Here is a 25,901-nt window from a genome sequence, read left to right on the forward strand (position 1 = left end):
TGTACATTCCTCCTGACGCTGATGTCAAAACGGCCCTGAGTGTGCTCAGCGACACCATCACACAGTGGGAGTCGTCCCTTCCGGACTCGTTATTCATTATCTTAGGGGACTTCAACAAGGCCAATTTACGCCATGAACTTCCGCGCTACCACCAGCATGTCACCTGCCCCACCAGGAACGCCAACACTCTGGACCACTGCTATACGGTCCTGAAGGATGCCTACAAGGCAACCCCGCGAGCTGCACTGGGCTCATCGGACCACTGCATCATTCACCTGATACCCACCTACAGGAGACGCCTGGAAACCGCAAAACCAGTCCTAAGATCCAGCAAAGTCTGGTCAGAGGAGGCTAAACAACAACTTCAAGCCTGCTTCGACTGCACAAACTGGAAGGCTCTGGAAACACCGAACTTAGACGAGTGGGCAGACGTTGTATCCTCGTACATCAGCTTTTGCGAGGAGCAGTGTGTACCAACAAAAATCCGCAAACACTACCCGAATGACAAACCTTGGTTCTCCAATAAACTTCGGCATCTGCGCAGAAGCAAAGAACTGGCGTTCAAGTCTGGCAACCAGGAGGAGTATAGGAGGGCAAAAAACACCCTAAACAAGGAACTGAGGGCCGCCAAAAGGAACTACGCTGAAAAACTGGAACAGAACCTCTCCTCAAGAGACACACGAACTGTCTGGAAGGGGCTCAAGGCTGCCACGAACTACAAGCCCCCTCCGCAGCATGCAACTCCCAGCACCGAGCTCGCTGAGAACCTCAGCGAGTTCTATTGCAGATTTGAGAACCCAGCAAGGTCCCCAGAGCCTCCGGCCACCGACTTAGAACCCCCACATGCAAGCCCACCCCCCCTAGCGGTGTATGAGGATGATGTCAGGAAACACCTGTCGAGGATTAACGCAAGGAAAGCCTCAGGCCCAGATGGAGTGTCACCAGCCTGTCTGAAAACCTGCGCACAGCAGCTTGCTCCCATTCTCTCATCCATCTTCACCAAGTCCATTCAGGAAGGCAGGGTCCCTGCTTGCTTCAAGAGGTCTACAATCATCCCGGTCCCCAAAAAACAGGGTGTTTCAGACCTCAACAATTTCAGGCCGGTGGCTCTCACCTCAGTCATCATGAAAGCCTTTGAAAGCTTGGTTTTGCCTTTCCTCAAGCAATCGACCGAGTCCCTGCTGGACCCGTTCCAGTTTGCATATAGAGCAAACAGGTCTACTGATGACGCCATAAATATCTGCCTGGAGCTTGTAAATGAACACCTGGACAGACCTGACTCATACGCCAGGATCCTTCTACTCGACTTTAGCTCGGCGTTTAATACCATCAGCCCCCGTATACTTCAGGAAAATCTCGCTGCCCTTGGAGTCCACCCCACCCTCCGCCTCTGGATCACGGACTTCCTAAGGAATAGATCCCAGGCCGTCAAGCTGGACACTATCATCTCCCAACCAAGGACCACCAATACAGGAGCCCCCCAAGGGTGCGTACTGTCGCCGTTCCTATTCTCCCTATACACTAACAATTGCAGGTCCACTGCGGACTCCGTCAAAGTCCTCAAGTTCGCCGACGACACCACCATCGTTGGCCTCATCTCGGGTAATGATGAGCAGGAGTATCGCCAGCAGATTGACAGAATTTGCCACTGGTGTAGGGAGAACGGGCTGGTCCTCAACACTACAAAAACGGTCGAGATGATTGTTGATTTTAGGAAACGCGCCACCACCCCACCCCCGATCAGCATTGACGGCACGGTAGTTGAGAACGTCCCCTGTGCACGCCTCCTTGGCACGACAATCTCTAAGGACCTGACATGGAAAGCCAACACTACCTCAACCCAGAAAAAAGCCCAGCAGAGGCTATTTTTCCTACGCCAACTTAAGAAGTTCGGTATGGCCCGCGAGCTTCTGACGAGCTTCTACACTGCCACAATTGAATCTGTCCTCTGCTCCTCCATCCTGGTCTGGTATGCTGGATCCGCCGCCAGCGACAGACACAAACTGCAGAGGGTCATCAGATCAGCAGAGAGAATCATCGGGAAACCACTCCCCTCTCTTGACCAGATTTTCAACTCTAGACTGCGTTCCAGAGCTCAAAAAATCGCTAATGACCCGTCCCACCCAGGTTTCCGCTTCTTTAGTAGGCTCCCCCTAGGCCGGAGATTCCGATCCATCTACACCAGGACCACAAGGCACAGGAACAGTTTCTTCCCTTCAGCCGTAAATTATCTGAACTCTTAGAACTCTTAGATCCCTCCTCATCCTACCGCGACAAGCGGTGTCTGGTAGCACCGAGCCTGACCGCACGGGTGCACACTTCATATATACGTGTTCAAATGTGGCCAAATGCTGTAACTGTACCCTTTATATTGTCTGTCTGCTTACATATATGTATCGTTATGTCCTGCTTGTTCTCACACTAGCCCTGTACTTGCCAAACCCAATTCCGGGCACGGCCCAGCCGTGCTTGGCAAAATAAATGATTCTGATTCTGATTCTGGAGTATTGAATGTGTGCATGAGCGGCGGTGGCATGTGCACGCACAATCGCAGCTGTTTCAGGGGCGAGTCTCAAATCCAGAAATCTTTAGAGTAGCCAATTTGGGCGGTAGACTCGCATCATAGAACATTAAGTATATGTCAAAATGCGTATCACATTGTTCTATATGTTTACTAACTTTTTTGCTTCTTTATTGTCTTCTAAGTTGTTACAGAGACTACCGGAAGTGTGTCAGGACTGAGCCTCACGTCAGAGTTAAATGAAGAACTGAATGATTTGATCCAACGTTTTCATAATCAGCTGCATGATGTTCAGGTTGGTTGGATGTGTTGTATTAATACCACTGCCCAACCTTTTTTATTATTATTATTATTATTATTATTAATAATAATACTTTTGTATCACTGAGCCTTTCTGCAGCTCTTTCTTATAAAAAATACCTACAACACGCATTCTTACATTTATTATTTTAAACAGAACCTGAAGTGAGAGGCTTATAGAGGCAGCCATATTTATTTCCTTTTAAACAATATCAGTTGCCTGGCAGTCCTGCTGATGTTTCTGGCATCAGTAGTGTCTGAATCACACACCTGAAACAAGTAGTCAGACTTCAGTCAGAGCACCTAATTTGCATGCTTTTTCAGGGTCTGTGGCTAGGATCAGCAGGACAACCTAGCAATTTGCTTTGTTTAAAGTGGACCTGAACTGCACAGGACAGAAGGAAAACATAGAGATATTTATATATTTAGCCGGTTTAATTTCCCCTCATTTGTGTCTAATCACAATTTGTAATTTTATCTCCCCTGAGTCACATGATTGCCACGGCAGATAAGCCCATTTGAAAGCACAGGCAGCCAACAATATGTCTGCTTCCATGAATCAGGAAGTAGAGAGTGCAGATTTCTTTCAGGATTTGTATCAACTGTAACAGAAATGTTTTTCTGTGTAAAGGTTATGTTGTTGTGTATCTTTAAGAGCAGAGAGGACGTTCTGAGTTCAGGTCCACTTTAACCTCTTGAGGACCACAGTGTTAAAAGACCAGGCATTTTTTGTGAAATTGGCCACTGCAGCTTTAAAGGGAACCTAAATTGAGAAGGTTGTGGGTTTTTAATTTTAAAATACCATTTACCTGACTCTCCTGCTGATTTTGTGTCTCTAATACTTATAGCCACAGCCCCTGGAGAAGCATGCAGATTAGGTGCTGTGAATGAAGTCAGACTGGATTAGCTGCATGCTTGTTTCAGGTGTGTGATTCAGCCACTATTGTAGCCAAAGAGATTAGCAGGACAGCCAGGCAACTGGTATTGGTTAAAAGCAAACATCCATATCCCTCTCAGTTAAGGTTCCCTAAGGCCAAGTTGCAGGGCTGCACAACACCAGCACATAAGTGATTTCCAACCATCCCAGAAGTGTTTTTTTTTTTTTTTAATATTTATCACTCTCTTGTGCCCTATGGGGACAGCCGTTACACACGGCTTTCCCCAGCGCAGCGATGTACTTAGTCAAAAGACGGCGGTTTTGCCGTCTAACAGTTTCTCACCGCTCGGAGACTGAAGGCGGGGCGGAGCTCCGCCCCTCAAGCAGGAGATGCGCGCGCAGCCTGCACATGATTTCCTGCAGTAGCCGGCCCCAGGACTTGACGCCAATTGGCGTTAGGTGGTCCTGGGGCTGCGCCGCTGTCACGCCCGTTTGCGTGACGTGTTGTTAGGTAGTTAAAAGGAAAATAGTTAGCCAGTCACCATATTCCTTTCACTTCAGGTTTTCTTTAAATGACAACTGAAGCGAGAGGGATATAGAGGCTGCCATTTTTATTTTTTTTAAACCATACCAGTGTCCTGGCTGGTCTACTGATCCGTTGCCTCTAATACCTTTAGACCTAGACACTGAACAAGCATGCAGCAGATCAGGTATTTCAGACATTATTGTCGGATCTAACAGGATTAGCTGCATGCTTGTTTCTGGTGTGATTCAGACACTACTTCAGACAAATAGATCAGCAGGGCTGCCATGCAACTGCTATTGTTTAAAAGGAAATAAATTTGGTAGCCTTCATATCCCTCTCACTTCAGTTATCCTTTGAGATTAGCTTACCATGCGCTACACTTGTGTGGCCTATCATTAAAAGTACAAAACTACAGAACTTTGTTATTCTACTTGATGTGTTTTGGTAGGTATTACATTGTTATAGTTGTCTTACCTCTGATGTTGATCATAACTCGTGTTGTGTTTTTGTTCTGTTTTTATGTAGAGTCCACCAGTACCAGACAACAGAAGGCAAGCGGAGAGCCTGTCCCTTACAAGAGAGGTTAGCCGAAGCTTAAACTCGTCCATCTCTGAGCCCATTTCTGAGGACCGAGGTCCGCTCTTTAGCAAACTGGGAGTACTGTTGGAGAAGAAACAAAAGATGGACTCTGTTTTGGGAGAACTCCACACACTACAGGATCATCATTTAAATAACACTGCATGTGAGTACAAATCCAACAGTTATGTTTTCCTTTTGTGGACATTTCTGACTGTGCTTTCCAGCATATGCTTTATATGCCAGGAAGATGTTGACAAGGTGGAATGTTCAAGAGTCAATCCTGGTGGTTCTTAGAACTTTAGGATTTTCTATAATGGTAAGAGAGACCAGGAGCCCAATTGTGCAGTATCATAAGAATGTAGTTAAAAAGCTTTTACACTCACAAAGGTGGATAGTAAAAACTTACAACTACTGTCAGAGCCTGCAGGGAGAACACCAACCCTGCTTGGGTTGTCCAGTTTGGTCTGCTGCGCAGGAACTCTTTGGTCACATTCTTTTGGGGTTCTTTAGGGTTAATTAGAGAATCTACAGTCTCCCAACTGAGGTTTGTTGCAATTTAGATCCCCTGCCGCGGCGCAGTTTTGTTACCGCCGACTTACAAGTTGACGGCCACTGCGCCTGCGCGGCCCTGGCCGCACGTGTCCTCATTAACACACGTCCTTATTCACTCTCCCGTTGCTGGAAGAATACTGAACAGGTGCAGTATTAGAAAACCTCAGTGATGGGAACACGTATGAGAAAGCGCGCAGCCAGGGCTATGCAAGCACAGTGGACGGCGACTGGCGGTAACAAAGCTGAGCCACGGCAGGGGGCAGGCACAGGGAAGGCTGCGGGGGGCTGGCAGAAGACCCAGGTAAATGAAACATTTTCGCCACATTACAGGTTTCCTTTTAAAGGGAGGGTTCAGGGACGATAAAAAAAAAATTAAAATCCAAATCCACTTACCTGGGGCTTCCTCCAGCCCGTGGCAGGCAGGAGGTGCCCTCGGCGCCGCTCCGCAGGCTCCCGGTGGCCGACCCAACCTGGCCAGGCCGGCGGCCAGGTCGGGCTTCTTCTGCACTCCATTCTGCGTTTCACGCCGGCGCGCTGACGTCATCGGACGTCCTCCGGGCTGTACTGCGCATGCTCCTGAGCAGTACAGCCCGGAGGACGTCCGATGACATCAGCCCGCCGGCGTGAATCACAGAATGGAACACAGAAGAAGCCTGGCCGTCGGCCACCGGAGACCACCGGGAGCCTGCGGAGCAGCGCCGAGGGCACCTCCTGCCTGCTACGGGCTGAAAGAAGCCCCAGGTAAGTGGATTTGGATTTTTATTTTTATCGTCCCTGAACCTTCCCTTTAAAAGCAGTTTAAAAAGGAGGCGATGATGGGCTTACCTCTCCCAAAGAAACAAACCAGTGTTGACTAAAAAAGAAATTAAGCACTAAAAATTGTGCAATGGTGCTCGCCTAACCCCAGGTACCCCAACAGCATACTGTGTTAGGAACCTCCCTTATAGGGAGGTTGAGTGGAAAAAAAGCTGTTCACCTGCCACAAATTCCCAAAAGGGGACCACTAATCCACAGTCACAAATCTTACAGAAAAATGTGATAAACTGCAGGACTCTTTTGCCTAAGAGCCCATTTCCACTTGTGAGAATCCGCTGTGATTTCTTGCATGCAGATTCAGACAGCTGTACTGGTTTGGTAATGCATATGAAATCTACATTTTCAAATTATTATTTGTTGGTTTCTTTAGTTTTACGATAACATTGAAAACACCTTATATTTTTTTTGTTCTTAAATAAACATTGACTTTGTGTTTTGGTATTGCTTTTGTATTTATCCCTGGTCTCCTTTATTGATTTTATTACCAGGCTCTCCACAAAGGGGTTTGGATCAGAGGAGCACAGGTTCAGCTGCTTCTGCTTCACAAGCCTCTGCTAATAGGACAGGAACCAGTCCTGCAGCGGCAGCCGCTTTCCCTCCTGCTAACTCCGCAAATGAGAGTGAGGATGAAGAGAATCAAAACCCAGCAGAGAAACTGAAGTAAGCACGTAATCTCTTCCATGAAAAATGGCACAGGTTGTACTAGTATACAAGTGTTCTGTTTTAAGCAGCATGTTACAGTAACTGTCAGCAAATAACCATTTAGTTTTTAATCTAAAGTGACTGCGGAATGTGTTAGTTTTAGCTGTCCTTTGTAATGTTCCTACATTTTAATACTGTCTAAATCTGTGTTTGAAACAACTGGGCTGATCTAACAGTGTGTCTTGGCTGAGGGCAGGCTTGTCATAGGTGTACTATTTTTAGAAGATGCTAAAGCCAAAACATCAGCATTATGATCTGACAGTTTCCATTTTTGTCAAAAGTAAAGTAATGGCTGCTTTCATTTTTGCCCTTTTAAATCTTGTTTCAGTAAATGGCTGAAGCAGGTTTGTGTTATAGCTTTCATTTTCCACACAGCAAACATTGTTGTGCTTTAAAAACCGATTGGGTGCCTCAGTGCTGCTCTAAGTTCCTTGCTGCCACTGTAATTTACCCACTCTGGGGTCCCCCTGTTGATATCTCCTTGTCCTGGCCTTATCTCTATGTGAAAACTTGACATCCATGACAATGACATCCATTCAAGGCACTCTGGGCTAGCTACAGCTGTTTTCTTGGCATAGTGATTTGACCTGAGGAAGTGTTGAGAGTACCACGATACACGTCTATTGTGCTCTTGAAATAAATATTTTGAATGTTTGAAAGTTGCCCAGCTGCAGAAAAACCACAGCTACACAATAGACTATATAAATCTGAAGACTTCCAGATGTAATACTAATACAATACTAATACTAACACCATACAAAGATCCCATTTTTCACCAGTTTCGATAATTTCAATTGGTTGTCCTGAAAAATTGAGAGCTTTTCTTTTTCAATTGATAAATCCGATCGAATTTCCCGTGTTTTTTTTTTTGTTTGTTTGGTTTTTTTTTTGTTTGAAGATTGGATGTGTAAGAAATTTCAGACCAACTTTATCAAGAATTGTATGGTGTATGATGGATTGTCAGTTGATGTACAGTTCCAATCAATTTTTTCTGAGCTTTCAATTATTTATTTCATGATTGGGGAAGAATTGAACATAGGTATATGTGATACAATGGTCAGATTTTTTAATTGTTACAATCAGTCAGAAAAATTCATTGCTATTCTTGAATTGAACAGATATTCAAAAAAATTGTGTGGTGCGTGGCCACTTTTACACTAATCAACATGATTGCTTTGAGAATTGGCCTTAATTTTGGGTTGGGTTGACTTGTAATAAAGGAACTGATTTCTATGCATGATAAGCTAGTGTAATCTACATTCCATTAAGAAGTTTATAAAAATTCCATTGTTTATTGTGACATTTAGAAAACTGAAAGAAGTTCGCAAAAGGCTAAATGAACTTCGTGACCTTGTCCGCTATTATGAGCAAGCGTCTGATATGATGACAGATGCTGTAAATGAGAACACTAAAGATGATGATGAGGAAGAAACGGAAGACTCTTGGATTGAATCTGATCAAGAAGTCAGCCAGCCAGTTCTAAACATCAGGTAAAAACAAAATATTTTTTTTTCTTTGCTAATGGGGGTAGAAAGAGAGTTTGTCAGGTTTTTTTTTAAAGGGACTCTGGGGCTTTTAAAGGGACACTTACCTGGGGCTTCCTCCATCCCCCATAGCCTGCGAGGTCCCTCGGCATCCTCTGTGTCCCCTCCACTGTCCCGCTGGCAGCTCCGTTAAGCTGGCAGCTACGGCTGGGTCCGTCCGCACACCACCGGACTCGATCATGCGCTCATCACTGTAAGCTTCTCCTGCGCATGCGGGGTTCTCAATAGAATGAAACGCTCATACGCAGGAGGCTTATGGGGACAGGTGCGTGATTGAGTTGGGTGCGCAGATGGGCCGGGGGGGGGGGGGGAGGATGCCGAGGGACCTCATGGGCTACGGGGGGCGGGAGGAAGCCCAGGGTAAGTACAAATTTTTATTTCCATGTACAGTACTGCTCAGTGTCCCTTTAAAGCCGTCTATGGGTCCAATCCCGCTAATGCCAAATTCAGCCCGAATCAGCAACTTTTTCCAGCAGCCGAGTGGGTTGGGGAAACGTTGTTTATTCCTCCAATGGCTTGTTGTCTGAATCACACTGCGTTGTGATTTTGGGCGGCATGCTGCAGTTTGCAGCAGCATGCACTGGAATCCCTATAGCTGGGTATTGCACGGCTTAGTGATTCAGATGCGTACTCACATAGTTACCAGTGCTGGCATGCGTCATGCTCAGTGGAAACCGGCCCTAAAACCCCACTGAGCCTTTCCTTCCTCTCTTGGTCACTTCCTAGGAAGCGAGGGAAACCTCACAACTATAGCACAGGTTTTTAGAATGCTCCCCAATACTAAAAATAATTTGAGCTTTTCTCCCACATCTTGTCTCGGTGACACCTGTCATCTTGCCAGTATTCTGCTCAGTGTTGACTGTGGAAGATTGTAGTCACATTGTTCTTTGCACCTCCAATTGTCATATAACCTCTTCATTAAGAGAATAGACAACACACCAATCCACTGCTTAGGAATGTAATGTGCTATCAACACCAGCACAGGCATATGAACAAGGTTAACAGCAAGATACCAGTTTACCAGCTGTTTCATTGATAGTTCTGCTTCCTCAGACACCTTTAGTATCATTTTTGTATGTAACTTGACCCCTCCTCACTCTGTTAAATATACAAAAGAATTGTTTGGCTGGAGCTCCACCTTTAGGTGGCTTATCTTTGTCATATAGCCATATACCTGAGTACTTATGGGTGGTAGTTGCTGGAAGCAGCTCATCTGTAATTTTTCATCTGCACTTATTAAATCAGCACAGCAAGTTAGACGGCTGCCTGGAAAGGACTGGATAAGGACTGCACATTGTCTTTCCAGACGGTTAGGTCCCTGTGTCTTCTCTTTGCTGGCTATCTCTTCAAGGCTCTCCAATGATATATTTCTACAAAGAATTCCCGGTTTCTCACAGCTACTGCTCTGACTTAAGCCATGTACACACATACGAGGCATGTCACCCAGCAGGATTGATTGATACTAGAACCCTCGGATGGCACTGCAGGGTGAATGGGGCTTTACAAAGCTAGGGATACAGTTTTGGGCACCACACTATAAAAAGGATATTGACCTTCTAGAAAGGGTACAAAGACGGGCAACTAAATTAATCAGAGGGATGGAAGAGAAAGGTTGGGCAAACTAGGTTTATTTAGCTTGGAAAAAAGACGACTGAGAGTTGACCTGATTAGCATGTATAAATACATCAGAGGGCAAGGCAAAATCTTGGCAGAGGAGCTTTTTGTCCCTAGGGTCAAGGTCAATGGACAAGGGGACATGATTTGCGGGTGGAGGAAAAAAGTTTTTGCCATCTGTTTAGAAAGGGGTCCTTCACAGTGAGAGCGGTTAAAATCTGAAATATTCTACCTCAGGAAGTAGTTATGGCAAACTCCTATATATGCTTTTTAAAGAGGGCATGGATGCTTTCCTTGTGTTGAAGGGCATCCATAGCTGTAATTACTATGTAATTCCCTCGCTGATCCAGGAATTTATCTAACTGCCATCTGGAGTCGGAAGGATTTTTTTCCTTTTTAAAGGTGGCCACACACGATACAATAAAATGATCTGGTTTTACAGTAATTTGATAAAAAGATCGGGTTTCCCAAAAAATCTAAAGCTTTTTTTTTTTTTAATTTGATCAGGAATGGTGGATTTTTCTGATCAGTTTTTATGAAAATTAAATGGTGTGTGGGTAGGTTGTCAATTTATTCATATATTTACCCATGCAATTTTTTCAGAGTTTCCAATCATTTTTATTATAATTGGGGGAAAATTGAACGCAGATGTGTGGTACATTAGTCAGATTTTTGGAATGTTCAGAATCAGAAAACTTTATTCGCCAAGTGCGACCGTGTCACACCCGGAATTGCTTGTGGTTACATGGCAGAGACAAAGAGAGTAGAGAACAGACAGTACAAGCAAGCATCAAAACATACAAACATAGTGGGGATAACATTGCACTAAAACGGGGCATAGGGCCTTGACCATGTCCTTAGGGGTTCGCATATGGGAGGGTGAGTTACCATCAGTCAGAAAAATTGATTGCTATTCTTGAATTGAACAGATATTTGAAAAGTTGTATCGTGTGTGACCACATTAAAGTGTACCAGAGCTTGTTTAAATAAAAAGATTTATACATACCTGGGGCCACATATGCTCCGATTGCTCCCACGACGCCGTCCTCAGTCTTCTGCAGCGCCGGTACCGGGTCTCCGCACTTCTGTCTGAGTCCCTTTAAGGCTTATTGTAAGATTTTTTGCCTTCCCCTGGATCAATTCCGATATGTTTGGATTCTGGATGGGGTTTTGGGGGGGGGGGGGGGTTGAACTTGATGGAGGATTTTTTGTTTCCAACCAAACTATGTAACTATAGCCCTCCCATCTCCAAACCACCTGCAAGAATTTGCTCCTGCACTGGCTGAACATCCAGGAGCAAGGTCAGCCTCTGTCTGTAGTAACATCCCGAGCAGGAAAGAAAGCCAATTTTCTCTCAGGTTAAACCTGCAATCACAGATTGTTTGCAGTGGCAGATGCTGGTGGTATCTGGCCTGGAATATAATACTAAAATAGCATGGCTTCTATGGGTATCATTATATGCCTGTGGTCAGGCCTCAGTCTGTCGGCAGTATAAACAGCAGCAGGATGGGTGTTTCACCATTCTATGCTAGGAGGTATGTTGCTGAACAAGCAAGCTCCAGTTTGATTGGAAATCTTCGTTGGGAGATTTTTTTTTTTCCTACATTTTGCTTGTCAACCTTAGCAGATGTATTAACAATATCTGCGCTATGAGTAATAATTCTATATATTTTTTTTAGTCATGGAGCTCGTGTGTTGAGTAATCCTATATGTTTCCATCTCTACAGGAACCCACAACGTATGAGTAGCTGGGGACCAGTGAATAGCATCTCTAATTCACAGTGTGGCACTAATAAAAGGGATGAAAGGCCACTTAATACGGATTGTGAAATAAACAACAGATCTGCAGTTAATTTAAGATCCTTCAATGTGTCCACCGGATTAGGTATGCATCACTGAGCTGTATTGTCCTTCACTGTCAGTGTAATGTAATATATTTGAACTTACTGCGAGGTCTTCCTACAAATGATCCCCATACACCAGCTTTGTTTGTGAGTCACTATGTACTGTACCAGGGTTTTATTTTTTTTTTTATTTTTATTTTTTTTTTTAAATTATCATTGTTTTGTTAAAGTGAAGCTTTTCTTTGCCTACAAAAACATGCATTAATAACCAAATCTGTATTTAACTAAAATAACTTGAACACAGGTATGTGTGTGTTCTGTGATTACTGCACTCCCAGCATACCTACAGACGTGTGCATATGAAAAAGGGTCATTTAGGCGCGGGGCAATGTCTCTGCAGTTACACACCAGTGCCCTTGGCCACTGGGCTTTGGGCACAGTGCTCGTTCTGGCTACTGCCTCTGCGTGTGAACTGAACCGTAACTATCCTTTTATGGTTGTTGCCGTGGATAGTGTTTGCCAGTACCTGGCGCCTATTCCACATAGATCGCCCCCACATTTAAAGTGTACCAGAGATGACAGGTGGCATGGGGAGATAGACCTGTCTATATGCAGTGGCAAGCATATAGACACTTATGCTGTGCTCCTTTTCTTTTTACCCTGCTTGAAAGAAGTTATATTTAGCTATGGAAGTGACAGTTTATCTCCAGTCAGGACTCAGTCGGCTCACTGATAACAAATTACAGCTATAAAACACTTTCCTAAGCAGATACCTGGACTTTTTACTGTGAGAAGATAAAAAGGTCAATAGTTCAAGTATTTTCACTCTGTAACTCTTGAGACACTGCAATTGAGCAGAGACTGTGAAACCTCAAATCTGCTTTGTAAATGTTTGTACATAAAATAAAACCTTGAGATAGCTAAGAGTCATTTTTAGGAGTAGAGAGACAGAACTAGTTGTTTAACTCATTAGTTTATTTTCATCTCTGGTTTACTTTAAATTACCAGGTGCCGCATAGTGCACAAATTTCCTGTCTTGCCTACAGACATGAATAATACCTCCTTGTGTTGAGTATTTGCGGCAAAGCTGGAGAAACTGTAGGGGTGGGAAAGAAATTTACTTCCAGCTTTGTGCAGACTGGCACCAGTCATGCAAACCGGTGCATTTTTGGAAGGATTTTTACCTCAAACAAAATATTGTTTTTATTGCTTTGAGCACATTGCATTCTCTACATTTTTAAACAGACGCTAACTGAAGTTAAAAGGTCATATTTCATGACATTCACTTAAAAAGGGTTTGTGTAGTGGTAGCATTATTGTAATGTCCTTGCTCTCTTTTTATCCTCATGGTGCTGTGCTCTTGTATGATTGAACAACTGTTCACATTGTATGTTTAGCTAACATTTGTGTCAAAACCCTTTTGTAATAATCCCTTTGTAGTACTGCCTCTTTGTCCTCGGCTTGGAGCATATCTTACATCTGCTGCAAATATCAGACATGCTGTGTGTGCTTTTGAGTTTGAGTAAGAGAATGGCTGCGCCTCTTTAGCTTGCCTAGATGAGATTCTGATAGAGAGGTAGCAAAGGTGCGTACTTGTGAAAAAGGGCACAGGAGATGGCCACTAGTAAGAGTATTGGTAAAATTACAGATATTCTACTACTTAATTATGATAGTAAAATATCGGTAATCTTCACCGATCTTTTACTTTGACATAACCTTACTCTACTCCCGCACAGGGCCCTCCCTCTTCTGATAGCTAACTCTCTAAGACCCCCAAAGTGGAGCCTAACCTTAAACCTCCGACCCCCCCCCCCCCTCGGTGGTGGCACATAACCTCCCTCCCGTGGTTCCTAGCCATAACCCCAGCTAATCATGGCTTTTATCATTGTAGTCTATGTTGGCTTTAAACACAGAGGGACTAGAACAGACCTCAACTCACACAGCTCAGATGCAATCATGTTTCAGAATTCACACCTCTTGCACGTTACATTGACGACTGGCCGTGTGTGTGCATGCATGCTTGTGTACAACTACAGTCTTGCAGGCTTTGTACCAATCAAATCCAGATAATGTAGTTTAAACAGCCTGCCTCTCAAATTATTTTATTCTTTCTAAATGCTTTATTTTTTATGAAACTGAAATATAAAGTAAATCTATGTTAAGAGAAAGATAGTAATCGCCATTTCCAATCTATTATATATGAGGTTTGATGTGCTTTATATGATATTAAAGGTTTTATTTGTACTTGTAGAATGTCGGTACAACAGGGAAACAGGAGATAAAGAACAGCACTGTAATGTCAACTTGGATGATGATGATGATGATGATGCAGATGCAGATGATGATGATGATGATGAAGAAGATGCAGATGATGATGATCAGGATACTGCTGCTTCTCTGTCCAGCCACAGCAGTGTCACTGAAGAGCCACACAATCCCGAGTACGAGGAAAAGTTCAGCCGTCTTATCGCAGCCAAACACAAACTTAAACAGCTGCAGGATCTTATTGCAATGGTATGCTTACTTTTGTCAGGGTTATTTTGGAGATATTTATATAATGCAGCATGTACTGTCTAAGTGCAGACACGCTGTGGAGCAAAGCAGGTGCTGGAATGTGTCTGTTAGTAGAACAGTACTTACAATTAGTTCTTTGTGTTTTCAAAGTCTGTTAAGGGCCCCTCTCCACTAAGAAACGGGATCACATTTCTTTGTATTTTCTACCACCAAGATTTGGCCACAACCCCACGGTGTGGAGCAATTGCGTCAGGAGAAAGAAAAGAGCAGGAAAATATTTTGAAATGCTTAACTGTGGAAAAATTACATGACGGTGCGAAAACTGTTTGATTTTTCTACGCTCCTGTAAAATGTTTAGGAGTTAATTGCACAAAACAGAGCAGGACAGCGATTGCGATCAGTGGAAATTCACATTGCATACAAATCACACTAATGAAAACGTTCGCTGCAGTTTACATTAGTTTCACTATACCAATCGTTTTGCTATGCCCAAGTGATCGGAATAGATTGGAAAACAATGGTAGTGGAAAAAGACCCTAAGCCACGTATACACAGTAGGTTAAACTTGACTGGGCAGCTGATAAAGATTCTCCCAGAAAGATGATCTAGCTAGTATCTAGCATGTGTACAGCAGCCGCCTGGCATTGCTGAAAGATCTGGCATGCCTGATCTTTCCCAACCACCAATGCCCAAGCATCCCCTGAGCGCATTGTTCTTATCAACCATTGAAAGCACCTCTGTCCTGCACCATGTAATAAATATTTGTTGGTTGCTATGGGCAACAACACTACACCTTTGTTCGCCACCATATCACAGAACATCACAGATAACTTGACACTCATCACAGCAACAGCACAGGAGATAGAACTGAGTAGACATTTTCAAAGGTTAAGGTGTTTGTTCGCAAAACAGATATACAGATGTGTTCAGCAGCAATCTTATCTTCGTTACATGTTTCGTTACCTCAGCAAAGCAATCGGTCTGTCTTAAAGGGAACCTTAACTGAACGGTGGGTAAAGAGTTTCACTTACCTGGGGCTATTACCAGCCCCCTGCAGCAGTCCTGTGCCCTCGGAGCCGCTCTGGAATCCTTCGGTCCCCCGCTGTCACTTAGTTTCGTTTTTGACGACTCGCCAGTCGGCCGGCCGCCATGCGTATTATTGGATGCATTCCCTACTGCAATTAGCGCTTATGCGGACCGCAACACGTACAAAAATACGCGTTGCCGCATTCCGCACGCGTAGATCCGGTCCGCAACAGCGCTAACTGGTGAGTCTTCAAAAACAAATCTAAGTGACAGCGGGGGACCGGAGGATTCCAGAGCGGCTCCGAGGGCACAGGACTGCTGCAGGGGGCTGGTAATAGCCCCAGGTAAGTGAAACTCTTTACCCCCTGTTCAGTTAAGGTTCCCTTTAAGCGTTGCGGCTCTTGGTCCATCCCTGAATGGTAACCAGGCTTTAGCTTATAATGTATGATACGTTGCACTTAGGCCTATATACAGCATGCAGTTACAGGAAGTTAGTAATAAAAGTAAAGTTGAAGTGAAAGTTGGAAGTCAGAAGTGGCTCTCTGGAGCCCCTGTTGGCTGTTTTATACTAGCCTCTAAAGCGTTAAATATAACATCACCCGAGGGGTGTATCTTGATTGTGTCATATCTGTCAAGCACCTGTAGAAGCTCACAGGAACCATCTATTGGCTCCTGTAGTCATGCAGACTCAGACATAGCCTGCATGATAAGGAACAATACCCCAAAATGAGGTAATATGTCCCTGGTATGTTCTAGCTGAATGTTTACGGGTCTTGCTGACCATATTTTCTGTTCAAAGGACAACAAGCTCATGTTTTCTGTTGCTTGCCCTCAGCTAGTCTGGCCTGCGCATTGGATATCTCTGCTATGGCATATATAGGTATAGAACATTTCTACTAAACCTCAGAACTGTAATTCCTCCAAATGTCTTTGGGTCATTTAAAGAGACACTGCAGAGCAAGCCTTTTTCCTAAAACCAGTTATGTACAGTAACTGAGGGCTCTGAATTCAAGCATATCATACTTTAATTCCAACACACCGCATGTTGTCCCTTCATTCCCCTCCATAGTAATAGACTTGTCGCTAGGCTGTAGACTAGTGATGCATCTGTGCAGCCTCAGGCTCCGACCTCTCACCTCTAGGGTCAATGCCGATCCCTGCAAAGAACCAGTCCTCATACATATGTACGAGGCGTTTAGGTTTTTGCAACAATGCAGTGTTGGGAAGCATTTTTAGAAGGTCGCTTGTATCTAATATAGTTTGAGGAGGATGGCAGCAGTTTAAAGTACATCGGAAGTGAGAGGGATGTGGAAGTCGACACATGTAATGCCTTTTGAATTATACCAGTTACCTGGCATGGTGTCTGAATCATACACCTGAAACAAACGTGGTTAATTCAGTCAGAAACACCAGATCTGCATTTATGTTCAGGGTGTTAAACTAAAAGTATTGGAGACCGAGGATCAGCAGGACAGCCAGGCAATTTGCACGGTTTAAAAAAAAAAAAAAAGTATGTCAACCTCCATATCCTTCTCACGTCAGGTGTGCTTTAAGAACGTTGCCTGGATAGGGGCTCTATTGGCCAGGCTTCAAAGTTGTGGAACAGAGCGATAAGTGATATGTTAGTTGCAGTCCCCTGCTATTTGTAGTCATAGTTCAGCAGCAGAGCATTGTGTAGTTCCATTCAGTATAAATGTGCTTAGAGTAATAAAGTAAATGTGGGTAGAGTGATAATTAGGAGTTGCCAGTTCTGTGTTTTATTTTTCCATTTTTATTAGGACTGTAGGTTTTATATTGCATGGTAGTCTCACTGTTTGGCATAAATGACTTTTGGTATTTCTGAAATGTTTGCCCTCCTTCCACCTCACAGTGTTCTCCCCAGGGCCAAACAGGTGGGCGCGCCGCCCGGGTAAGATCAATTACCGCCCGGCTGTCACCAATGCAGTCAGCTGCCCTGTCAGCCACCCCAGCGCATACAGTCACAATCAATGTCCGTGCACGCAGCCAGCCTGAAATGGCTGTCGGCTTAGCCTCGCACTATCACCGCAGCGTGTCCGGCTGTTACGACATGCCGGGATCTCTTGCAAACAAAACAAGCCGCGCTACTCCTGAATCAGTCTCTTTGCATGAGATCTCGCGCTTCCCAGCGAGCCTGTGCATTCATTGGCTCAATGCACGGGCTCGCTGGGAAGCGCGAGATCTCGTGCAGAGACTGATTCAGGAGTAGCGCGGCTTGTTTTGTTTGCAAGAGATCCCGGCATGTCGTAACAGCCGGACACGCTGCGGTGATAGTGCGAGGCTAAGCCGACAGCCATTTCAGGCTGGCTGCGTGCACGGACATTGATTGATGTCTGCGCTGGGGTGGCTGACAGGGCGGCTGACTGCATGTGCAGCATGAGAAGGGTGGGCATAATTTACAGCTCAGGCCTGAATCTCAACCCATGCAGATTTTGAGACCGCTTTTCTTTAGGTATTCAACAGAGAAGAGAACTGTCACATCCAAAGAAAATCTTTATTAGTTCTATGTAAAAGTATATGGCCAATGTTTGGAGCCACATAGGGCCCCTTTATCTAGGCAAAAATCTGTCTACAGCTGCAAATCAGCTCCTGTGGCTGCAAATCAGCTCCTGTTAGGGAGGTGGGAGTCTAGCTCCTCTAAATACTTGCGTCCAATGATGTGTACTCAGGGGCCAGCAACAATATTTTTCTTTGGATGTGCACTTCTCTGGTGAGTACTGCATAGAGGTGGTTATCCCGCTTTTCCAGCTGTTGCACTCGCCCTAGAGACAGCCGGTTGGATCCTTTAGTGTGTGTGTGAGACAACACTACAAATGAGATTTTCTTTAGGTGTCCTGAAATGCCAAGAAGTTGAATATAAATAGTTAATGGAATTGATTTTTCAAGGTGATTGCAAATAAATCTGGATCAATAGGCAGCAAATTGCTCAGAACAACCAATTAGAATAAATTCTATTTTTACTTTTTTATCTTTGCACCTGTTTTGATAAATGGACCCCATTGTTGTAACAGACTGATTACATTCCACCAATTGTGTAATTGAAATGGTCATCAATTTTTTTTCAGTATGATGGTGATACAGAGTCTGAGACCTTAGCAGCAGATCAATCTACCAGCGGAGGACATCTCTTAACGGAGGATGCAAGCCCTAAGCAGCAGCCAAATAACACTCGTCCCAATGCGTCCAAAGCACAAAGAGATGTAGCTCTTAAGGAACAAGCAAGGTAATTTGGGATGATTAATTGTAAATAAGGTTAGCTTTGCAAGCCCCAAATATGAACTATTTTTTTGAAACTTCAGAGAGAAATTTTATGAATCCAAGCTACAACAGCAACAAAAGGAACTCCGACAACTTCAAGAAGAGCGGAAAAAACTTATTGAAATTCAAGAGAAGATTCAGACCTTGAGGAAGGCATGTCCTGATCTGCAGGTTAGAAAACTGTACATGTGGTTTATTGTGAGCTTTACGGGAAAATGATAACTCTGCAAACTATTTTTGTTTCTTTATACTTTGTAAACAGGTTTTTTTTTTTTTTCAAAGCACACTACAGAGTAATTCATTTTATCAACCGGCATGATTTGGGGGTTTTATACAATGCAAACTATCCAGGACTCTAGCACTGCAAGTGTAGACAATTTAGCGTTTGTGTTGCTCACAGTTCTTGTTCATAGTGAACTAGGGTTTTTCCTCGCTGCATCCTGTGGCAACCCTGGCTGTTGTGCAGAGCATATTAAGTGGGAAATTATCTTGAATACTAGTTAAAAGCGATTGTTTGTAGGTCTTAAAGGATAACTGTAGCCACATTAAACTAAAATAAAAGTTACGTACTCACCTAAGTAGAGTGAAGGCTCTGGATCCTATAGAGCTTTTCCTGTTCTCTCTGTTTCCTTGATCCACTGCTGAGTGCCCGTTCTTCCGCTGGCTGTGACTTCGGGTCTCCTCAAAGGGCTTCAGAAGTATCCAGGTCTTCGTGTACTTCCGAAGATGAACAGCACTGTACTGGGCATGCTTGAGTCCATGCTCGTACATACACAGTACGGAGCTGCTCTCCTTCAGAAGTACTTGGTGAGCCGAGTACTTTCAGAGCCTACCCAGGAGACCCGAAGGCTTCCTTGACGTTAAAGTTGTATGTTAGTAACATGGGGGGGAAAAAACACCATCCTGAAGCCGCACATTTCACAGTCGATTGGTGGAACAAAGTGATACAGAGAGGCCTGGGAAGACTCTAAGGTTATGTAACATACAACCAGTATTGTAGGGTGTCCATAAATAGTGTCTGTACTTAAATTAATTCTAAGTTTTCTCCCCTTTCTAATTAGTTGTCCACATCTAGTTTCAAATCCGAACTCTCAACCAGGAACATTCCAACTGTTTCCTCAACTCCAGATGAAAGGCATGAAAGCAGTAATGCAGCCATTCCAAGCATGCCAGACCCCGAAGACTCCTCATCTGTGGACAATGAGGTACAACAGTAAACCCTTTCCTTGAGATGGCTAATTAGAACCTGTTGCCAAGCTTTGAATTGTTGGTATAAATGTACACCTTTAAGTATCTGCTTCATTGCTTAAAGGGAAGCTTATGTGACATGATGAGGTAGACGTGTATGTACAGTGCCAAGCGCACAAATAACTAGGATGTGTTCCTTGTCTTCTTTCTCTGCCTGAAATAGGTAGTATTCAGCTATGCAGCTGACCGTTTTTCTCCAGTATAGACCCAGTCGGACTATAGCGTCCCTCACTGATAAGGAATCGCCACCATAAATTACTTTCCTGGCAGAGAACTGGGCTTCTAAGAGCAGGGTGTAGATAAAAAGGTTAATAGTTCATATATTTTAGCATTCTGAGTCAGGAGTAGAGTAAAAAATGTAAAAGCATCTAGAGGATACAAAATAGTAATACACAAGTAATGCAATATAAGGTGATCTCCAGATGGCATCTGTTCCCATCTAGACTAGCTAAGATAAACGCCTCAAGCCCTGAGTGCTGCAACTAGTTATAACCATAATAAATCTTTATATTCGTTAAGAACATTGAGTGTGACCAAAGTGCATTTATGCTCATGTCTTTCCTTCAATCACAGCTGGCCTTTTGGCCTCTCCTATTCTTTTTCATCTTTTTAGTTTTGTCCTTAAACAAACATCATATATTCTGTGTGGTCACTATTCTCTTCCTGTTCTCTGTACTCATGGCTGTTCTCTCTTCTTTTTCTAATGATCTAAGCGCCTCACATTTCCACACAGTGATGTTTGAGAGCTCAGATCTATTCCAATTTTGTTTTAAATAATTTTCCTTGCAGCTAGACAGTATTGAAGTAGTAATCTAATTTCTTTATCCAGTGGCCTCAATTCACTAAGCTTATCTCCTGTCTTTAATAAAGTTTCTATAGTTATCACCATGGTGATGAGGCATGTAGTATTCAGTCAACTCTTCTGTCTTTAAGTTAACTCTTCAATGCTTAAAATAACTCTAGAATTCTAGACAAGCTGTTAACTGCGTGTGAAAATAACTACAAAGGAGTTAACTTAAAGGAATACTATCGATTCACATATTTTTTTCAGTTGACCCAGGAATTGTTTGGGAAGTGCTGCTAAGTACTGGTGTATACATTTTAGCAGCAACCTCTGTTTACTGTTATCAAAATACTTTCAAACTTTACTGACGCCAAAACTGACCGCAGACAGCCATGAGGAGAGGGGAAATTCCCCTCACACTTGATCAGTTAAAGGGACACTATCGATTTAACATGTTTTTTTTTTTTTTCTCCAGTTGAGATCGGAAATATTTGGGAAGTGCTGCTAAGTACTGGTGTATACATTTCACTGCTTATCTATTTGATTACTGTTCTCTAATTCATTTCACATTTTTCTGATGGAAGTCTGCTGAAATTCTGCCGGTAGACTCATACATGAGGGGAATGGAAATACCCTCACAGTGTATCTGTTAACCCGGTGTGCAGAGAGCTTAGTCTGAGACAGGCAGAGGAAATGTATCGTGTGTGTGTGTGTGTGTGTGTGTGTCCATGTGTCCATGTGTCCTGATACCTGTCTTCAAATAATCTGCTTCAATATTACACTGTTCTTGGCATGTCAGACTACAGAGATTCATACAGATTCATACCTCAGCAAATGAAACATTTCAAATGTAGCTAAAATCTACACACAATGAATTAAAGCTTTTGCCTCGGATATTTAACATGAAAAGTAAAAAAATGTTTACACAGCTACTTAGACATTATTTGTACGTTGTCATTTTAGAAGACTTGGGCATTGATAGTATTCCTTTAAGAATGTTTCAATGAAGCAGAACCTGTCAGTTGGGTGATTCACAAGCATGGCTTGGTTTGAATGAACAATTTGATTGAATACACTGTCCTATACACATTAAATATTTACATTGGTGAACTACCGTATTTTTCAGACTATGACGCACCTAGGTTTAGAGGACAAAAAACTAGGGGAAAAATATATAGTAAACCTGGTGCATCCATGGTGAAGGGACATCTTGTGGATTATGCCCCCTTTGTACCTCATGCCCCCTTGTTCCTCTTGTGTCTCCCTGTGTCCTCCTCTGTCCTCACTATGTCCTCCTGTGTCCCTCATGTGTCCACCTCTATCCTCCTTGTGTTCTCCTCTATGCCCCTTTGTGTCCCCGTGTCCTCAGTTTGTCCCCTGTGTCCTCCTCTGCATGGGCACAGTACAGAGAGTCACCGACATTGCGGCGGGTTGGAGGTTTGTATTGGCAGGCGTTCACAAATCAGGAACTCCCTGCATTTGGACTATAAGATGCAGTTACTTCCACCCGCAACCCCCCCCTCCCCCCACACACACACACTTTTGGGGGAGAAAAAGTGAGTCTTATATTCCAAAAAACAGTATTTACATGATTTCCTATATGGGTAAAAACTTATTTCCCCCTTTTTACAAGGTATGGACAGAAATAAGAAGGCACCAAATTTTACGGGAAGATCTGCGCCAAAGAAGGAAGCAGCTGGAATCTTTAATGGCTGAACATCAGAGGAGACAGGGACAAACGGAGACTACATCTGCTGCTTCTCTTAGAAGTGATGACTCTGAGACGCAGGGCCTTAATCAGCAAAGCAGAACTGAAAAGTGAGCACATTTCCTTTTCTACAGTCAACTGTTATTGAGCATTACAGGGTACCCAGTATAATAATGGACTCCCAGTATCTACGTTTTATGCAAAAGACTAAAACACTATAAACTAAAGTCCTTTTTTCTTTTTTTCTTCCCTTAAAGCAGAGGGTAATTGCAGGTCACTGCTATCAGATGACCAACGTTTCAATGAAAAAAGGTTTTTAAGTATCTGATTTATTATTAATTTTCTGACCACTTATGTTTGTTTACTACTGTAGGGTGTCCGTTATCCAGCACAGGCGGGGATTGCCTTATGGTAGATATGTGTACATTCCGGATTCTTGAATTCAAACAGAGGGTCTCAATATAACACTAACTCCCCCACAGAGCCCTCTCTCCTGCTAATGCAGAGCTGCGTGCTGTGGGAACCACTGACTCGAGTTTTGGGTGCCAGTCCTCTTTACTACTTGCAGCTGCTGGGTGACTTGCTGTATCCTCTGTATTGTTACATGCACATTACCCAGTGTGTGTCAGGTGACTCATCGGGATGCTATGGAGAATGCAGCAAATCAGCCGACAGCAGCAAGAAGTGATGAGGACTGGTGCCCAGACCTCTGGTATGTGGTTTCTGCTGCACACTGCTTTGCATTTGTGGAAGAGAGGCCCATGGCCTCCGTAAATGCCGGTTAGTTGAAAGTCCGTCCCTTCCCACCTGTTACCTGAGTTCAAGGTAACCAAGACTTTATCCCTACTTAATCTTAATTGATGGTTCATGGGTTCTCATTTCCCTCTCTTTTGTCCTCACCTGCTAAACCCTAGTGACTCCTGGAACCTCACCTTTAGTAAGTTCCTTACCCCAAACTGAAAATCTTGATCATATATATTAATGTAAGTAAATGTGTTCATAATTCACAAAAAAAAATGGACATATAATGTTGGTCCCAGTGTTCAGATCATTCTAATATTCTCTTCATTGTCAATTCCCACACCTCTTTCTATTCCAGTTTCAATTTCTCGAACCTCCTCTTCATTTTCAGCTTCTTTTCCTCATTCCTTTCCATTGTAAACTCCTTAGTCCCTCCAATCTTCCCTCCATTATCCTTTGCATGTAGCTTTCACCATTCCTAGTTCCTTCTCCAGGTTCATGGCTGACTATTCTGCTGCCAGTCAACTCCATTCTCAGCATCTGATAATTTCAGCTCCACCTCTTGTGCCTGGATACCATCCAGTCTTTCCGGATCTGCAGTCCACACTTCACCTTGCATTGAAAATGGTATTGACGCTAGATTGTGGTGTGCTTCTGTTATTTCCTGCCATGGGAACACACCCATTTGTTTTGCAGGACAGTAGGTAGAATGGACCAAGGACCAGATTAAATGACCTTGTTAGAACACTGAATAGTCTAGTTTAAAATGTAAACCAACTTCTAGTCCTTACTGGAAATTAGCGATGGGCTTCCGAGTAGGAAGCCCCGCGAATTCAAGTCGGAAGGAGGAAGTGCTTGGTAGTGAGTCTTGCAACACATCCAATAGGACGCGTGCAAGACGTTTGGAACACATAGAAGACAACAGACTTCTGGGTAAGTATTCACTCTCTCCAAGCCACACAACTGAGGCAATTAAGCCTCATTTTAATCACTAATTCGAGTGGCTTCCTACTCGCAAGCCCATCGCTACAGGAAATGTTATTGAGCCTCACCAGTGAGTTGTAAGTACACACCTTCAATCGCTGTTGCCCACAGGTATTGGTACAAAACATGCTACTATCCTCCAGACTAGCAATGAATTCAGAGGCTATGAAGGGGAGAGAAGGAACATGCATGGAGGGAGAACAGTGGAGCCAGCCAGGGCTCAGGCGAGAATATCCAGCAGACCAGATCTCTCACAGATGCATCGGTTAGGGTTCGGGGACCATTGTACATGAGCTGCATTCTCACCAAAGGTGTCCACCTCAGCTGGGAACAATCTAAGCTGTGTACAAGGCTTTAGAATACCTGGCTTATTCACTGGTAAAAGATGGAGGGTGAAGGCTTTGCAACATGTCCATCTGTGAGTGGAAGCTGATAAGGCAGTGAGCAGGTCTCTTCCCACCTTTGTTGCGGTTTTCAAATATGAAGCACATTCAATTTTAATTGGTTGGCCAATGACTGGCACCTGGCCAGGTGCCAGTCATTGGCCAACTAATTAAAATTTAATGTGATTCATATTTGAAAACCACAACAAAGGTGTAGCACCTAAACCATGGGTTTTTTACCCAGAATGTTTTCTATCAATTCTTAAATCCATGGTAAGGAATACAGCCAGGCCAGCTACATCCAGGACACCACTGACCCTCTTAACAAATTCTCTGCCATGAGTCTGATCCCAGAGGGTGCTATCCTGGCTACAACGGATGTTGAATGCCTTTTATACTAACACCCCACACGAAGACAGTATTGCAGCTTGCCAACATTTCCTTCAGCTGAATGATCTACCAACAGAGCCCACACTACAACTTATCAGGTATATACTAACTCATAACTATTTTTCATTTGGGAACGGTATATATCTACAGACAATGGGCTGTGCTATGGGAAGTAGGATGTCACCCCAGTATGCAAATTTATTTATGACCAGATTGGAGAAAAAACTTCCTATCAACTTGTGAAATCAAACCATGGGCTTGCTTCATATTTTTAGACGATATCCTTTTATCTGAACGGCATCACAGGAAGAATTCATCAATTCCACAAAAACTTCTCAAAGCATCACCAGAACATCAAGTTAGAGAAACACTGTAGCAAAAAAAAATTGATACGATTTGTATGTGTAGTACAGCTAAGAAATAAAACATTAGGAGCAGAGACACAAGTCTAATATTGTTTCCAGTACAGGAAGAGTTAAGAAACTCAAGTTGTTATCTATGCAAAAGAACCATTGAGCTCCACAGCTTTCAAAGTTGCAGAGAGCTCTGTCTTCTGAAGCTTATTATCTCAAGTGTCTGTAAATGTATTTTCTTTTTCTCTTCAGAGAAGAGTTCAAAAGTTCACTTGCCTGCTCTGTAAAATCATTTAGAATGCTGAGTAGTGTGTAAACTGCAAATATTAGAGAATGATGCAATGTTATAAAAAAAATTATATTTTCTTTGCTACTACTAATGTTCTGGTAATTATCTGTACTACACAACCAATTCATTATATCATAATTTTTTTTTTTCGCTTCAGTGTCTCTTTAACTTTCAACTTTTCATCTTACAATGTCAGTTTCCTGGATGCCACTATATATAGCTCCCCTCAGCCATTTTACATTTAGTCAGTGAAGTCTCCCTGTCCTTTGCATAGTCCCCTTGTCCAAGGGTATTAACAAGGGCCTTGTACCCACCTCCGGAGCCCCTAGA

At 43.5% G+C, this 25,901-nt stretch overlaps 1 protein-coding gene across 12 annotated transcripts in view; it reads left to right on the forward strand.

Annotated features, from left to right (window-relative positions):
* Positions 1-25,901, forward strand: part of PCM1 (pericentriolar material 1) — a 156,060-nt gene that overhangs the window by 65,985 nt on the left and 64,174 nt on the right. For all 12 annotated transcript variants that reach the window (XM_068278646.1, XM_068278648.1, XM_068278649.1 and 9 more), the window contains 10 exons: positions 2,707-2,816; positions 4,750-4,966; positions 6,660-6,831; positions 8,181-8,363; positions 11,759-11,916; positions 14,127-14,389; positions 18,499-18,656; positions 18,733-18,862; positions 19,753-19,896; positions 22,357-22,541. In XM_068278646.1, coding sequence (XP_068134747.1) covers positions 2,707-2,816; positions 4,750-4,966; positions 6,660-6,831; positions 8,181-8,363; positions 11,759-11,916; positions 14,127-14,389; positions 18,499-18,656; positions 18,733-18,862; positions 19,753-19,896; positions 22,357-22,541 — 1,720 coding nt within the window. The remainder of the gene's footprint in view (positions 1-2,706; positions 2,817-4,749; positions 4,967-6,659; positions 6,832-8,180; positions 8,364-11,758; positions 11,917-14,126; positions 14,390-18,498; positions 18,657-18,732; positions 18,863-19,752; positions 19,897-22,356; positions 22,542-25,901) is intronic.

This window comes from Hyperolius riggenbachi, chromosome 1 (genome assembly GCF_040937935.1).
Source record: "Hyperolius riggenbachi isolate aHypRig1 chromosome 1, aHypRig1.pri, whole genome shotgun sequence".
Taxonomy (NCBI): domain Eukaryota; kingdom Metazoa; phylum Chordata; class Amphibia; order Anura; family Hyperoliidae; genus Hyperolius; species Hyperolius riggenbachi.